This window comes from Caloenas nicobarica, chromosome 2 (genome assembly GCF_036013445.1).
Source record: "Caloenas nicobarica isolate bCalNic1 chromosome 2, bCalNic1.hap1, whole genome shotgun sequence".
In the NCBI taxonomy this organism is placed as follows: domain Eukaryota; kingdom Metazoa; phylum Chordata; class Aves; order Columbiformes; family Columbidae; genus Caloenas; species Caloenas nicobarica.
In genome coordinates this window covers 7,759,198-7,776,741 of record NC_088246.1, presented here as the reverse complement: position 1 = coordinate 7,776,741, position 17,544 = coordinate 7,759,198, and the positions used below count along the sequence as shown (strand labels likewise).

The 17,544-nt window shown below is 39.0% G+C and overlaps 1 protein-coding gene across 5 annotated transcripts in view; it reads right to left on the bottom strand.

Moving 5' to 3' along the window:
- GALNT11 (polypeptide N-acetylgalactosaminyltransferase 11) overlaps positions 1 to 17,544 on the bottom strand; it is a 52,220-nt gene that overhangs the window by 14,617 nt on the left and 20,059 nt on the right. For all 5 annotated transcript variants that reach the window (XM_065627736.1, XM_065627741.1, XM_065627740.1 and 2 more), the window contains exons 3-9: positions 16,741 to 16,864; positions 14,633 to 14,799; positions 10,746 to 10,871; positions 8,059 to 8,308; positions 5,206 to 5,323; positions 3,420 to 3,572; positions 545 to 763 (exon numbers count right to left, since the gene is read on the bottom strand). In XM_065627736.1, the coding sequence (XP_065483808.1) occupies positions 545 to 763; positions 3,420 to 3,572; positions 5,206 to 5,323; positions 8,059 to 8,308; positions 10,746 to 10,871; positions 14,633 to 14,799; positions 16,741 to 16,864 (1,157 nt within the window). The remainder of the gene's footprint in view (positions 1 to 544; positions 764 to 3,419; positions 3,573 to 5,205; positions 5,324 to 8,058; positions 8,309 to 10,745; positions 10,872 to 14,632; positions 14,800 to 16,740; positions 16,865 to 17,544) is intronic.

Here is a 17,544-nt window from a genome sequence, read left to right as displayed (position 1 = left end):
ATGAATACACATAAAAATACATCTCTTCACTCCTATTTGAAGAAAAAGGGACCCAACTTCATTTTTTGTTCATTATCTAACAGTCAGGACTAGAAAAGCCATCATCAGTCTCAGATGCAAATGTTCATCTCGCAGAAAATTATCCAGTAAAAGCAATGAGTTCGGAAACTAATTACATTGTACTCTTATCATAAACCAACAGAGCATGAATATTTCTCTCTATCCAAATCCATCTTCAGAACCAACTGCCATGAAAGTGCACACTAAAGACATCAAAACTTTGTAACTCTGAGCTTTGAGGTAACAAACTTCATTGAGTAGTATCTAGTCTGAAAATAATCTGAAATACAGATCAGAGTTAAACTAATTTGCCTTTGCCTAAAGACAAAAATTCTGTTATTTTTCAAGACAGCTTGTTGCAAAACTAAAACTCTATGCTCTATGGAAACAGATTGTTTTTATTGTATTTGAGCAAATCTTTCAGAAGGAATCTCAAAATAATTTAAAAAATAGAATACTACATTTTCAAGAAAGTTTATCTTACCCTTCCACGCTGGATTATTTTTGGTCGTTTCTGTGCTCTATTAATAAAAACTGGCTGCGGAGCTTTGGCGTTAGGCCCAGAAATTTGCATCTCAGGATAGATGTTATCTAAGTACCACTTAAATGACTTGCAGTTCAATCTTTTTCTCAATTCTACACGGTCGGTAATATTTCCATAGTTCCTCATCCTTAGCTCGGGTCTCAAAGCAAAATACTGCTCCTGTATTTAAGAGAAACAGGTTGGGGGTAAGGGAAGAAGAATTTCACGTTATTGATTTCCAAATTTTTCCTGTTTGCAGAACTCCCAAAGTTCCATTTCACCAGGGCTTTCAGCCATTAAGTTCAAAACTGGCACTAGGAAACTCCAGTGTTTAGATTGCCACAGGAGGTGAGATTTATCTTGCCTAACTCTGAGCTAATCCTTTTCTTGAAGATGACACTTCTTGGGTATGAATCTGCTTATGTTTTTTAGATTCCAGCTTGAGGAGGGAAAAAGGGAAAAAAAAAAAAAAACAAACAACAAACCAAAATCAGCCCTACAGTCCGTGGGCAATAAATGCATCCTGAAGTCATTAGGTCAGAAATAGATGTGTATATATCGTCATTATCCTCATCTGACCAAGGTTTCTTTAAATTAGTTTGACTGTCCAATTATTTTCATTCATTGTTGTGGGGTTCAAGTGGTTTTTTGTCTCCCACGATTTCCAGCCTTCCAACTGGACAGGTTAACAGGACGAAAAAAATAACATCATATCAGAATAGACCTATAAATGGGACTATCTTGTGAAGGTCAGTGGGACCACCCACTTATTCACATGAAGAACCAGAACTGTCACCTGGGCTTTCTGTGAAGCCCAATTTGTCCATTCATCTGCACCGTCTCCAGAAAGGCTCCTGCAATGTTATTTTTTCATGTTCTGATTTATTATTATACTTGGAATAGTACCTGGTTAGGCAAGGATGGATTAAGATTCCAGCTTAATCTTATCTGCTGTTCGACTCTAATGCAGAGACAATGGGGACAAACAGGAACTCATAAATGTACAATGTGGCATGAATACTATTACTAAAACTAGAAGAAAAATCCCCTTGTAGAGTCCTTAATTCCAGCTAGATTTACATAGAAAAGGCACTGTATTTGCACATTAACTAGTTTACTAGATACTATTTTGAAATCAGTTTTCAGAGCACTGAGCTATGTTATTTTCTTGGATTAATCTCTAGTAGACATCTGGAATTCACTTACCATAATGTGGTTCTGACAATTTTCAATTACTTTACCACTGTCTCTGCTATTCAGATGACATATAGCACCGTCTCAAGACAAATGACACGTCTGTCCTTTTCCAGATCTTTGAGCATTTGGATGGACTTGATGTATCACTGCTGTTCTAATACAGCAGTAGGGGAGGCATTAAGTACATTGGACTGTTGGACAACTCTGGAAACATTTGGAGATAGGCTGGATGTTACTATCAGACATTGGTCTGCTTCAAAAAAAGGAGCTCTGCTATTCCAACTGCCTCTTTCCTGGTTAAAGTTCAAATTTTGGTATCCTACTGTTCCTGCGTTATTTATTTCTATTGTATACATGAACTTCTTTTACATTTTGCTTTTGACAGTTATGAAAATTTTGCTGTTTCCTTCCATCATGCCATTGTAGTTATATTATTTATATTATACTTATATTAATATATATTAGTATATATTATAATACATTATATTGATATTTGCTCTTTGCTGCAAAACTGATCCTTGAAGCCTTATCTTTGTACTATTCAGCATACAATCACTTCAGTAAATGATACTGGCTCTAAATATTTGCATTACACTTATAAAAACAAAAATATTTCCAGGCTTGCCCTCCATGCGTAAATCTGTCATAATGATAGTCTCTGGCAACTATCAGATCATTAGATTGAAACAGCTGGAAAAGTTCAGGACACAAGCCTGTGATAAGAGATGGCTACAATCAGCAGTTTAAGTCCTCATTGGGCAAAGCAGCATTAGCTGGAAATTATAACAAAGAATCAATTCCAAGCTTCAGAGACACCCATCATTAATCACAAAACAACTGTGCCCAGACACCAATAAAAGGTAAAGTGATAGATCAAATCTACCAATACATTATGCAGATGGAGAACAGAGGTGAAAATTAATGACCCCTAATAGGTTCCTCAAACTGACTGGATATCAAGATAAAGAATGGGGTTTGAAACATAAACCTCCAAAGAATATAAAGTTAATAAAATATGTCTTGTATAGAAGTTGTAGGGACCACAGGAGCTGGCCACACAGCAAATGCTATGGTCTCACAAGGCAAAAAGTCCTCAAGCATCATAGAGATCAGAACTTCACAAAAACCTGATCTACATTTAAAACCATCAGTACAATGATCTGAAAGAAGGAATATGCTTGTCCTTAAATTCAGAAGTTAATCCTGATTGATCTTCCAGGGCAAGACAGAGAATCAGACTGCTAATTAAAACAGAAAGCAAACCACCAGCCATCAAAATCCCTGTCTCACCAGCATGGAAACCATCTGAAGGCATATAGCAGTAGAATGTGACTGTCACGTAATACAGATCTGGACACAAAGCAATGCAGAGCTTGCAAGAACTCATTCATCAACTTTTACTTCATTAAAAAGGCAGAAAACTGAATCTCCTGCAGAAGTAACAGAGAGAAGACTTGAGCATTCAAAAGCCAAACGACAATCCTACAGAATATAGGAATTCATATAAAAATTAACATTAGGAGTTCAGACTCCAGAAGGAAGACCCCATTAGAGGTGCTAACAGACCCCGCTGTGATACAGTCTTCTGACAAACAAGTCTGTTAATAACCCTATTTCACGACCTAGAATTGTCTCTTACCTTGTATTCATCCATCCACACATGTGCCAGCCTCAGGGAGTTATGAGCCATAGTGTCCTGTCCCCCTGGTGAGCCATAGGGACGCCGCTTACGGAAAATGTGTCCCACCCTGGAGCAGGGGATGATCAGAAGCCGACCGCCACACATCCAGATCTGCCATTGCAAAAACAGAATGCTGGTTTTGTCGTATCATCACACTTTCACATAGCACATCATGGCTTTCACAAAACAAATAGTAGATGTTGTAAAATATTATGATCTAATGACCTATTAAAAAACACTGAAATATATGGGCTGGGATTCAACTTGCAGATCAAGATATCTAAATTTATTTGCTTACATGAAAATCACATGTCTGTACTTCGGCAGCAGACATGAAGATCTATCAGTATCAACAAGGGAGCCTGGAGAGCTTTTCAGCTAAGTATAAGAACCTATTTTACACAGCTGTTTGTTTCTGTTAAGTATATGGGAACTCAGAAATACTGTTCACATTCAAATACTACATTTAGGCGCCTTAATTGAGCTCCATTACACCCCAGATCTAGATTTCATTTATGCTCCACTTCCATTTATTTTTTTAAATTTTTTTAAACTTCGCCTTACAGCAAATTATCATCACTGGCCCTTCGTTAGACTAACGTGTTCTCTGATCTCAGAAAAATCTTCTCACCTCAGCAGTTTATAATCAAGTCACTTCTAAAACTACTCCTGGATAAGATAAAGACTCGAGTTCTGTTCAATTCTCCCCCAGGGAGCCAGGGCTTCCAGACTTTATAAAGCTCTCTGAACATACTCCAATTTTTCAAAGCCCTATTTATTGAAACTGTGTATTACACGGTAAAAAGAATAATTTCCTCACATTCCATACACTCCTACTCACGTATCTAATAACTATATTTTGTACTAAAAACTCGAAAGATTTTATTTATTGAGTACATACCCTTTTAAAGTCACTCAAATACATGAAATGCCAGTTCTTTTTGTTGAGCTCTAATCTTGATTTCTCTAATGTACCAATTTGACAGATTTCCCTAAAGTTTTGAGGGTTGTGTGGTGGGGTTTTCTGTTTGTGTTTTTGTTTGGTTGGTTTGAGGGTGTGGGGTTTTGTTTGGGTTTGTTTGTTTGTGGGGAGTTGCTTTGGTTTTTTGTTTGGTTTTCCTTTTGTGTTTTTTTTTCTTTCACTGGAGTTACAGGGAAGATGAGATAAAATATAGGAAGCCAAATGAAGCATCGCTTTCAAATCTCCTGATTACAACTTTCTCATTCTTTTCCCAATGAAGCTGACTCCTCTACACGACTCTTTAGTTATAAAATATTTACATTTCCAGGCCATAAAAAGGAGGCTGAAATGTCTGAAAAGCCCCATCCATGTCTAAGGAAATATAAGCTTACTTATTACCCCTGTTGCTGTAAGCCACACATCTTTTTAACTGACTTATGAAATACATTAGGCATTTCTTATGAACTCATTTCAGAAATCTGCATCATTTTTCTTTCCTTATGCTTCTCTATAGGTATGATGAAATTCTCCACCAAACAAAGAAAAAGCCACAAACATTCGACTACAGAGCTCAAAATTCTCTTTAACCTTCCCATTAAAACTTAACTTGAAGATTATTGCAAAGGCAGTTACTGTGTGCTGAAAGCATCCTTCCTGGGAATAAAAGTGCCCAAATATTTCTGTGTGCAAATAGCTATTCCAGTGCTAAAGAAACTGTACATTGGGAAGAGAAGCAGACAGACATTGAGGTTCATATCCCAGTACACATAAAAGCTAGATTACCCGAAAGGATATTTCCAGATTTTCTCCTCCCCAGATGTCCATGCCACTATCATACTGTCCAAGTTCATTAAAGTACTCACGATCCATGGCAAACAGGCCTCCAGCCATAGTAGGTGACCTAAAAAGGAATATTGAAAGAAGCTCATTTACATTTAGAGAAAAAACAACCCCACACCAGTAATTTTAGCTGAATCAACTAGTCCCAAAGCTTAAATTTAGACCTATGTAACACAATTTAAACCCTGCAGACACTAGAAATCATCAGATCACACTTCAAGTCTCAAAGCATTTTCTAAAGTAGATCTGTCAGTGGTATTTGGGATCTTTCACTATTCCAATACCTATAAACCATATTCAGATCTGTCTTTACTAGAAGCTGTTTTCCCTACAGCTACAAACGTGTGCACTTGCACACAATAATGTGTTCTTCCCCCTCTTACGAGGGTGAATTATACAGACCAAGCTCGACTGAACTGCAGAAAGAGTAGAATCCAGAGTATAAATTACCTTCCAGCATCAAATTGGATCAAGAAACAAGGTCCAAATTTAAATTACAGAAGCCAGGAGGCTGCTAAAAGAAATCTTACTCTATTTCATAGGGAGAATTTAAGTACCAGGACCAGCGTTGTTTCATCATAGATACAATGATCAGTTTATTGGTAAGTTATTTACAGTTTGTATATTTGGATAGATGTTCTCCTCAGGGTTTCCTAGTTTTTCACCTTGCCTGTATGTTACTAGAATGGTGCTCTATTTTGTAAAAACCTGTATATGACCCCCATTATACAGTCTCTAGATTGAATTGCTACTGTATCACAAACTTGTAATATGTGGATGCCCTAGAAGAGTATAAAAGAGTAAAAACACCACATAAAAATTATTTAATAGTTGGAACATACAATGTGCTGGGAACAGGCTCTCTCTCATCCTTGCTAATAAAAATCTACAAGGAAACTAAGCCTAAGTCTGGATTTCTTTGCTTGTTCTCACACAATTTTCTACTACAGTTTCTGTCACTTTAAAACCTGGGTTGGAAGGTTGCTTTCAATTTTTCCATCCCTGACACCAAAATATTTCATGATGAAGGCCTTTAAAATGTAAAACGTAAGACTTTCCGTTTGATGGAAAGCCATTTTCAAAGGTTACATAGCAATCTAGCTTCTTTTTCACAGCAGGCAGAGACCTCTAAGTAGGAAAAATCACTTTCATACTCAGAAAATGTAATCATTTTAGATTAGACTACCTTTAAACTATGAAGTTCCCTACCTTTTCCATGGGGTTTTTTTCCTAAAAGTGAGTTGAAGGAATGCAACAGCAGGGATGAACACAGCAAGAACCAACCTTCAGGCACCCCCAGATTAACTGTGAGAACAGCTCTTCACAGAATAAGGATTGTAAGGCTTTCTATGCTGGTTCCCCATTCATTTTCCCAGTCTGTCCTTTCCCTTCTCACTTCAGAAACTGCCACAGTGACACCTTCCAAACTGGCCAAACTCTTAAGTAACTCAAAAAGTTTCCTGGCTTCTCAGACCACGTCTTGTGATGGGCAGATGTGGAAAGACAAACTGCAGAGCTGCCAGGACACAGCGGAGAACCTTGTGCTGGAGCTGCTTGCGTCAGCCTGAAATGCTCTTCATTTACAGCCCAAGGAAAGAGAATGAGAGATGAGACTCCCCAATTTCTGACTTGCTTTGTAAATTGTATAGAAGTATCACATTTCCAGCAAGGAGTCAGTTTGTGGGAAAAAAAAAAAAAAAAATTTATTTTTTTTTTTTTTTTTTTCAGTTATTCCACCTCACAGACCTGAATTCTGTACGGAGATAGATACCTGCAACTAGAAAAAGCGCAATCAACTCCTTGCCATTGCTCTGCCAGCACTGGCCCTTCTCATGAAGGAGTTCACACCGGGACAGCTTCTATTCTCGTGTCTGGGCCATATGCGTCTGCGACTAAAAAAAGGTGTCTACCAACATCATTTTATAACAGTTACATGTCCGCCAAGAACCAGACATTGCCAGTTCTCTACAGGCAAGGCAGCCATCAATGGTTAAAAGACTAAAGAAAGCAACTTTCAAAGCCCTAGAGTGAAGCATTACCACGACTTCTGTTTCAGAACGACTCTCAAGCAATTCAGACCACACAAACAATACAGACTGACTTCTAACAGTTTGAGGCCTTTGCCACACTGTGCAAAAAGACAAGCAGTATTTCAAAGATAGTTTTTGCATTCGCGTGTAGTCATTTAGGAAGCTTTATGACAAAATAATTGCTTGTTTGAGAAAAAATAGATGAAATCTAAAGAAAAAAAAAAGATGTTGACATAGAAAATCACCATATGCTCTGATGTTCTCTCCTATCAGCTATGAAACCACCTTCCTATTAGCACAAAAACATATTTTCCCAATCTAGCAATTCTTTAGCATTTCATCACTGAAATTACAGAGCCTTTATTAGTGGGATATGCAGGCTATTACTAGCACAAAGGCAGTTATCAAACCCATCATTAAGCCAAACACATTGACAGACTGGAAACAAACATCAATATATAGCTCAAAAGTGAAATTATTGGACAGATTTAATACAGAATAGGATAAGCCCCTTAAAACTCTTGTGTAAGTATTCTCTAAAAGTGTGTGTGCTTTCTTGACTTACTGAGATAGATACATCAAATTTGTGATTAAATGTGAGAAATTAAACTGAATTAGGTAATAGTAAGCAAAACTATTTCTAAGTAAAATGAACAAGTCAAGTATTTGCCAGGTTAGGCATCTGCTTCTAGAACTACACACCCAGATACGCTCTGAAGTGCTTCTGCGTTACACAGAGCTTTACACCACGGAGGAGGAACCTTACTTGATTGGGGCAGTGGCTCCCTCGGGTCCTTCCAGTTCTGACAAAGGAACAAGATCCCACTTAAAGTGCAGGCCCCAGTTAAACCCTCCACGCACAACCGGCGAAGAGCTGTAGCTCAGCGTGTCAGCGCTGATGATGTCGATCACGGGGCACACCACAGTCCGGCGATCTTCTCTGATGGGGGTCAGCAGGGGTTGTAACCACATCTCGTTCACCTCGCAGTGACTGTCCAGGAACACCAGCACTTTCCCTGCAGACGCCAAATAACAGAAAACACAAAGATCCACGGTGACATTGGCAATTATATCGGCAGCATCCTCACCAGCCCGTGTAACAGAGGCGAAACACTGTCTGCACGCAGAAACACTGACAAACCAGGGACTTCACAGGGATTAGTTCAGTCACAAAGGCAGGAGGTAGATCCCGGCTATTCACATTTAGCCATGAATTGCTCAATTATTTGCCATTCTTTTGCATTTCTTTAACAGGGTTTTATAATCATCAAATGTTCTAGCCCAGTTCAGCAAAGCTACCGTACTTTAAATGAAACCTCCCCAGAGCAGCACTCGGTCAGGCACTTGGGCTGATGCAGAGCAGCTCCCGAGCCCAGGAGGACAGATACGGGGCCGGATGAATTATCTCTATAACAAAGCTGATTTTGTCCACTGACTGTAATCGCCTTGGGCTCCCTTCAGATCACACTCCAGCATTCCATCCAGTCACTGTTGCACCTAAAATCTGCGGATTTTAAACCAAGCCATTCTGATGAATTAATCTGCATTCGGCCATGATACAGGCCACAGTACTTCGGTTCCTGAATAAAAAGGAATATAGAGCATCTCCCTGTTTCTTTAGCTCAGGGGTGTCCAACTCATTTTCACCAGGGCCACATCAGCCTTGCAGTTGCCTTCAAAGGGCTGAATGTAATTTCAGGACTGTATGAATGTAACTACTCCTACATTTGTGATTCATACCAGTTAAAAAGAAGAGCGAATGCCCTAAATGGGCAAAGTCAAATCCAACATTATTAGACCAAGCAACACTTCAGTCCCATCAGTTTACATGAGGATTATCTGCAGTGTTCAGAGAGGACAGTTCGATTAATGAGAGACCTTCAGGCTCAGCTGGTCTAAAAAGTCATTTGAATTTTTATGACACAACAAATTTTATGTAACACTAGAATAATGTGGAAAAGACAGGAAAGAGTTTTAAAAGAAAACAACTTAGAAACATACAAATATAACAAGTCATCCATTAACAGCAGACAGTATTTGACTGACAAGCAGGAAAAGGAAAAAAACCAACCAAAACACACACACACAAATCAACAAACCAAACAAAACTAACCAAACAAAAAAACCCCACCACACAGACTCTAGCAGCTCAAAAACAAAGCAGTAAAATTACTTAAAATTGCACTAACTCAAATGAATCCCTGCACAGCTTGGAAAGCGCAAGCACAATTTTCTCTCTGGGTTATGCCATTACAATGCTAATGAGTAAACACCAATTAAGAGACTTTATCTGCCACTCAAAATTATCTGCGAGAGTAGCACATACTTTCTCAGCCACCAAAGAATTTAACTGGGAAGCATATTATGATAAAAGACACACGGTGTACATAAAGCACCAAACATAGTTTATCCCAATTAACACTCACTGCAACAACAGAAAAGCTTGTATGAGAAACACCACGATTAGATGGGTGAATTAGAAGCAAGATTAGCGTGTACGTTAATAAGGAAGAAGATTGTCATTTTAGAGTGGTAGTTTTCACATGAAACATATGGAAAATATTCTGCGGCCACAATACCTAGTGCAGATGGAGATATTCCCAAGACGACATACTTTCAGGGCAGGAATAAGGAAAATTCTACATTGCCTCACTAAATTTCATCAGTTACTGGTTTTGTTTTACTGTTTCACTGACCCATCAAAAAAACCCAACTCATTTTATCAAAAGTAAACTTCCACAAGAGAGACAAAAAAATACAAATCAACAGTTTGGAGAAGGTTTAAAACATGCTTAAATTCAGCTCCGAATTTGTGAAGTCACTGTTTGGGTGACTTGAAAAAACATCTCCCCTCGCTTACACAGCATAGATTTCCTAAAGTTAATGACAAACTATAAAAACAGTGGATTTATCATATCTACTCTTTATTTACATGTAACCAAGTACCAAGTCCTCCTTGCTTCCTTCTCATTGAGCAAGAGGAAAAACCCCAGGTGGGGACTTATTCAGTAAAGCTTTGAGGTAATCCTGGAGAAAGCTTTATAAAGATCATGGTCAACCGCATAATGTAAACATGTAAATGCACAGGTAATGTTAGTTAAGGTCTCCAATTCTCATTATACAGGTATCACTGAAGACATTTTGTGTAGCTGTTGTAACGTAAGTTAATATAACAGCCAAAGATCAATGCAATTAACCCATTTCAAAGTTACCGATCTTCTGAAACAGTTGCTAAAATGTCTCTCATCTAAGATAGCATTATCCCAAATCTTTCTTCCCCTGCACTAAGTTGTGTAGCTTAGAACATAGCATGACACGTAGAGCCCTGACCATGGGCTAAAGCAATCACAGGTCAAATATTCAACATATGAAAGAGCTGCACTACAGAAAGACAAGTCGCTCAGTTAACAAATGGTCAAAGTAAACGAGGAAAAGAGAAACAAGAAAAGTTACCTGTGGCATGAGAGGCTCCAATCATTCTTCCTCGAATCAAGCCTTCCCGCCTCTCATTTCTTACCAATTTTGTTGGTTTTGGAAGCCGAGTTTTAACGTATTCATCCAAGTCTTTCTTCAAGTCAGCTGATAAAGGGAAAACACAAGTTCAACAACAGGATGGAAATCGTGAAAGTTCTGTTTAAAGTCCCAAGATGTTCAGCTCAAAACCAGCCAAAACTTGACTAAAAAGCTCCTCCAATACAGCACAGCTTCAAACCAAGGGTATCAATAGGACAGTCAGCAATCCCGCATCCTACACCCGCCCGCCCAATTCCTGTGGCCTTTTTTGTTGTTTTATTGGCACATTTTCCTATTACCTGCCTTACTTTTCCCTGCTGCATTGTGGAAACCCATATGAAGAAAGCAGATACGCACCCTGCACTGAACAGGGTGATGGACCATGCGACTGGGCCTTCCACAGGGTGTACTCCTGCTGAGAAGCACCTACTTATATTTTCCCAACTAACTTTTTATGCACTGCCACTGTCTCACGTTTTGTACTTAGCCTTGGTTTCCTGGATTGTTATCTTTTCGTTCTGTTTGCAAAGCCTTTAGTACAATATGACTCAAGTTAACTGGAACTACTAGAGTCTATGCTAAAAGGAATTACTGCTGCTAAAAAACCAAATAAAATAAAAGGCACTGTACAAAGAAATAGCATTTCCAAATTCATCTCATGGTGACTGTCATTTGCAGCACAAGTAATAAAAGCCCTTTCACAATGGCAAGTGATTTAAAGCACTATGTTCCATATACTAAGGCAAACACTGACACCTTTAAGAAGCAGCATGAAGACACCTTTCATTGTCTGTACCTGCTTAGCTGACACTGCAGCAGATATAATGTAAAATTCACTCACTGGTGGTTGCTTTTCTAAAAATCCAAAAGGATCAAAGACACTTCTGGCAAGTATGTGCTTTGGAAGGAGAGCAAAGTCCACTGAAGTCTATAGGCACTACTGTAACTTAACTAACATCAACAGCGATTTTAACAGTAACAATTTTTTTAGCTGATGACAGTGGTTTCTAACATTAAAGCAGGACCACTGAAGAGAAGATGGACACATAAAGACTGAAGTAATAGAAAAACACAAGTTAATAAACTTATGGAGAAATAAACAGGAATATAAAATGAGGAAGAACAACAAAAAGCCAGCTGAGACTTCATAGAGAACCTTGGTACAAAGAGGCAGACAGACTTTCAACACAGGATCTGCAAAAATAAATATTATTATTCTGATGAATCTCAGTTCAAACATTAAAGCTGCTGTTAACAAGATTAAATGCCAAAGGAACACATGTGGAAGCCAGAGTTGTAACCTTCAGGGAGTACGAGAACTTTCAGGCAGGAAGGCTGAGAAGGAGGTTCCCAGAAGCAACTCCAAACGTTGAGATCTCAGCCTTTGCGCCGCAAGGCGGCATCATTGATCAAGAATGAGAAGGTACCACAGAGTAAACACGGTGGTATAGAATATTCTAGGACAAAGAAAAGTCTCTGGAGAGATGCAGACTGGATTCATCTGGGCCACAGGAATTCTCTCCCCTGGTCTCGAATGTGACATAATATGCCAGAGACAATAGGAAAGATTTTAAGAAAGTCTCCTAGAAAGTTCATGAAATAAAGTCATCTCTGGGATGCTACCCAAATGAAATACTCAATTAAGTAGGACAGAAGGATTTGCAAATCTAAAACAAACTGGTGCTTGAATCATTCTTCACTTGATGTATCATAGCAAGGGAAAGACAGCATACAACTGCAGAAAACAAAGGGCTAGCACAAAGCAGAAAAGGTCAGTTACCAAACTCAGCACTTAGGACAGATAATACTGCAGGAAAGGACATACAATAGGAAATAGTTTTGCATGTCCAATGGCATGTGCGAACATCTGAAAACACCTGTTCTTCAACCTCTTCTTCTATGTAGAATAAACCCTCCAGTAACAGCCTTCAACATATCCTGTAGGCTGTTCCACAACAGGTAAAACCTAAATCAGGGAGAGAGACGTTGTACTAGAAAAAGAAATCCTGCTTTGCAGCAAAGAAAACTGTAACGGTGGGCTCAGACTGTGCAGGATTGAGTGTAAGAAGATTTTCGAGCCAAAATCAGATGCAAAGACCCAAGTTTTGCACAACAGCACTGACGTGCAGCAGAGCTCCTATATTTAAAGCTGTAGAAATAGGCAGAATTTCAACTAAGATACCATTTCAGGAAGTATGTAATTAGGGAAAACAAATTAAAAAAAAAAATCAAAGAGGTAGAGAGATTAAGTGATTTGCTGAAGCTCACATGAGATCCACGGCACAGCCAAAGTCTTTGTTTTCCTCAGTCACTAAACCAGCTTTGCTTTTCTTCAGCAGTGAAATTCCATTCATCAACATTAAGCAGCAGTGCAAACCAGTAGTACATCATCATTTAGAGCAGTAATTCTCTGTATAAACAATATCTCCTCCCATCTTCAGCTTCAAATCACGTTCATTTGAAGTCAGAAAGGCAAAAGTAGCTACTCGAATGTTTTGAACCTAATTTGGCCTCCGAATTAGCAACAGACCAGAAGGGCGATAGTATTACTGCCTAAACATGGGCATTAACCAAATGCACTACCATGTTCCACAGACTGAGTTTTGAAGTAAGCTTAGTTCTAAATATGACGGTTATGAAACTGTAAAACAACAAATTCCACAAGACACTTTGTAGCAAAGATAACATATTGCTTCCAAAACAGAAAACAACAAAACAAGCTTTTAAATATTATGCATTCTTATCAGCAAGGGACAGAGTGTGTGATCTTCGTTCTCTCCTGTATCTTAACATTTGATCTGACCTCAGAGAAATGAGCTTGCTGCACAACAAGAGAATTTTATTCTACATTATACATTTCTAATCAGTCTCTTAGATCAAGTGAGACTTTAACGCAGAAACCAAATGATGAGACCAAGGGAGCTAATTATATGCCCAAAAATAAAGTAAAAATCATTCAAAAAATGCAAAAAGTTGTGGACTTGTAGAGGGGTGAGCAGGGAACATGCACAGTCCTGCTTGCAAGGACGGCTACGCTAACACATTCCTCAACAGGCATTTCGCTTTTGAAGTGCCAAAACGCTTGAATTGCATGTCTATCTTTGCCTTGTCCATCGTTTGAGAGAAAAATGCTGAAGCATCAATCTGTCATCAACAGTAAAGCAATTCTGCAAGGTTTACCCCTCCAGGGCCCCTCCACCAAGAGCCAGGGCTGGTTGCTCCCAGGGTGGCCACAAGAGGCTGTGAGAGAGCCAGGCAGAGCCCTCCCAGCACAGGCTGAGCTCTGATCCCAGCTCACCACCAGTCCCGAATGCTGAGCAAGTACGAAAAAACCTGACGCGCTGTTTCCACAGTGCCACATCAACTATGTGCAAGACCACAGCTGCATTAAGTTCCTTTCAGATGCATTCAGTTTCTATTGACCCCCAAAGTTTATGAAAAGATCAGCATAACCTGCTCTGAGTACCAGAACATCCCAAGCAAGCTACTGTTAAAAACAGCTAAACTATAAACTGCTTAATCGCCCCCTCCACAAATATACACTCCTCATGTATTAGTTTCAAAACCTGTTTTTGAACGTCCAAGTCTGTATGGTACAAATCTCATTAGTAAAATGGCACCGGTGTCGAAGTGGATGTCATCTTGGGTTTCTCAGAACATCACGCACCTGTACCAGCTGGCATTCTTTGGAGATGGACTGCAGTACAACTTGGTTTTGCATCATGGCTTCCACATTTTTATAATGATCAGTCAATAAAGCACAGGAAGAGACAGAAAGGTCAAGAAGCGTAAGCATCGATCGAAATATTACTGAAAGGTTCTCTCACCTAATTCACTGTTGTCATCCACCAAAATTATTTCATGCAGAAGGTGCGCAGGAGTGCGGTCCAGGACACTGTGCACCGTGCGAAGCAGGGCAGAAAGCGCTTCGTTGTAGAAACAGATGATAACACTGGCAGATGGCAGATCAGAAGGGTAGGACTTCTCTCTACATCTGCAAACAGAAATATAGTCATTATTTTCAGTGGGATTTCCAAAGGGCTAGGTCACTAGTGAAACTTCATACATAACAAGCGAACAATAAATGTGTAGGAAGACCTCCTAACTTGAACATGAAGAGCCCAGGTGTACAGCATCTATAGTAAGGCCCAGCATAGTAAACTACTCTCCATATAATACAGACATAATTAACATTGCTACTTTTTAGAAAACAAAAGATATGACGAACTGGGGTGGGAGTAAGAATCACAGATCCTCAAGACATAAAGAAATCACTAAGGGCTTGTTTCAGCTGTCAAAACTGTCTAGTACCCTGAGGTAGCTTGGCCATGTACAGGAATAGCAAATATGACATGAGGCCTACAAAAACCCCACAGTTTTAGTGGCCAGCTGCTGGAGACTAGGCTGGATACCCCAGAATACCTCCAACAGTGCTAAACACGTATTCAGACAACCAAGGCTGGGATCCAGTCTGCAGATTAAGACACTTAAGTCTAGTCCCTGCTGCCAGTGGAGTTCAGACAGTGTTCAGCTCACCCTAAGGCTGACAAGTGCATTTTGTCAGCTGAAGAGCTCTGCATGCTCCATTAACTGCACTGACTGAATCTCTGCTAATTATAATAAAAGCAGAGACAACTGACTAACATGCAGCTATCTAAATTTAAGCATTTTAATCTGCAAGTTGAATCCCACTCAAAACAGAAGATCATTCTTTCTTTCGTCTTATTTTTGAATTTTGTCCATACTTCTAGCAGGGTACAGTATCACAGATTAATGCCATTTGAAGATGTCAGGCATGAGGGAATCCAATAAAAATAAGAAACTACAAATGAAAACCCAGAAGTATAAAAGAAGAGTCTTCATTGACTTAGAATGAACTCAGCCTTGGGAGAGACATTTCAGCAAGTATGAGTCATTACATTTACCCACACCAGAGAAACCACTAGAAAAACAGATGCAGGTTTATTTATTTTTCAATTCAACATTGGGGGATTTTTGTTTTTGTTATAGTGGTAGGATTTTTTTCCCCATATGCAGACAGAACATAGAAAAAAAATCTGCTTTTTAACAGAAAGTATTCAGAGCAGTGCAATCCGGATACCAAGCAAGGATTTTAACAGAGCGCCTCTGTCATCAGTCATTCATCTGTCTTCCCCTTGGTAGGCTTACAACAAATGTGAAATGGTACATACAGTGAAAGTCTCATTAACTTGGGCACTGGAACATTTAATGTTCATCTTTCAAAGGTACCAAACACAATTATAGCATCTCTTCTGGTAGTTACAATACTGAGCATCTCAAAATGAAGCTTCAAAAAATACTGTAGTGTGTTTTAAGTAACTGAGTACACAGGTAGCAAGATGAAAGACCTACAGGATGCATAATCCTAGTATTGCTGAAAAGAAAGTTTGATTCTTAGGACTTTCCCACACCAACTTTTATTTAAAGTATTATTTTCAGAATCTTGTTTCTATCCAAATAGCTGTCTGCCAATCCTACTACTCACAAAAATTATCAGGATAAAAGTTTGAATAATTGTATATCCAATCTGTTTCTTCATTAAGCATTCTTAAAGTGAATTAAGAATTCAGAAAAAAACTTTGCTTTCAGGGGGTAGCAGTCTTTCTTTTTTCATGGAGCCTGGTTTCTGTGGGGCTTTACCTTTCACATACCTTTCCAGCTGGCAAAAAAATTACATCTCCAGAAACAGCGTTCAGTCAAAAAAGACAGAACAGACCAAAGAAAAGAAATCCTAACCTCAAGCACTCCTGTTTAAATAGCTGAAAAATCTGCCTTCGGCCACACAGAAGGCTGAAAGAGTATCCAACAGAAATGTAATACCAAAAATGTTAAATGCTACATCAGGTATAATGTGAGTAACAAGTCCTTGAGCACATGAAATTTTACCATGTTCTCACCAAAAATGAGTACATACTTCGCATCTCTTGTATCAGGCACCTCCCTGTGGTATCCCAGCCGATTACTGATAAGCATATTGAAAGCATGCTTCTGATAGCCCAAGTCCCTCACTTCTTGATCTTCTTCATTAAAAATCATTCCTGCAAAAGAAACATGCCACGATCAGTTAACAGGCTCAAAAATATCCTTTGGGAACAGTCAAGGATTGAAATGTATGCTTTAACCTCCCCTGAGACCCATTATGCTCTTCAAAAATCCTTCTGGTTTCGCCAAGGGTATTTTTGTGCAACTATTTTTGTTACCCCTCACAAATATGTAGGACTTAAGAGTAGCAGTGGCAGCTGTAATAAAATGAAATAATTCTCCAAAGACTGATGGTTCCATTGTGTTTATTGCCTTACCAGACACACTTCCTTCACTTAAATGGCCTCTTAACTCTTAGCACCACCTAAAAACGAACATCAAACAAGCGACAGAGCATAGACTTTAGCACACAATGCATCAGCATCTATCCATATAGATGAAGGGTCTGTAATGGGATTTTAGAGAGGAAATACATTTACAATGGTAGAGAAACCCTCACAATAGCAGCTTCAGTTTTATGCAGTTTTCACAAGTCTGCAGTAACATAAAAATAGCTATGAAAAAACTCTGAGCTTCTTGTTTATATCACCTGGAACTTTGACAGCAAGTAAAACTGCAACAGAGCTAGCTGTTTCTCCATTGATTATTTTAGCAGAAGCATCAACTGTTGCTGAGCACGGCAGAGGCAGCAATTGCCGGTATAAATAAGCACAGCGCGAAAGGCCAAGGTCGAAAT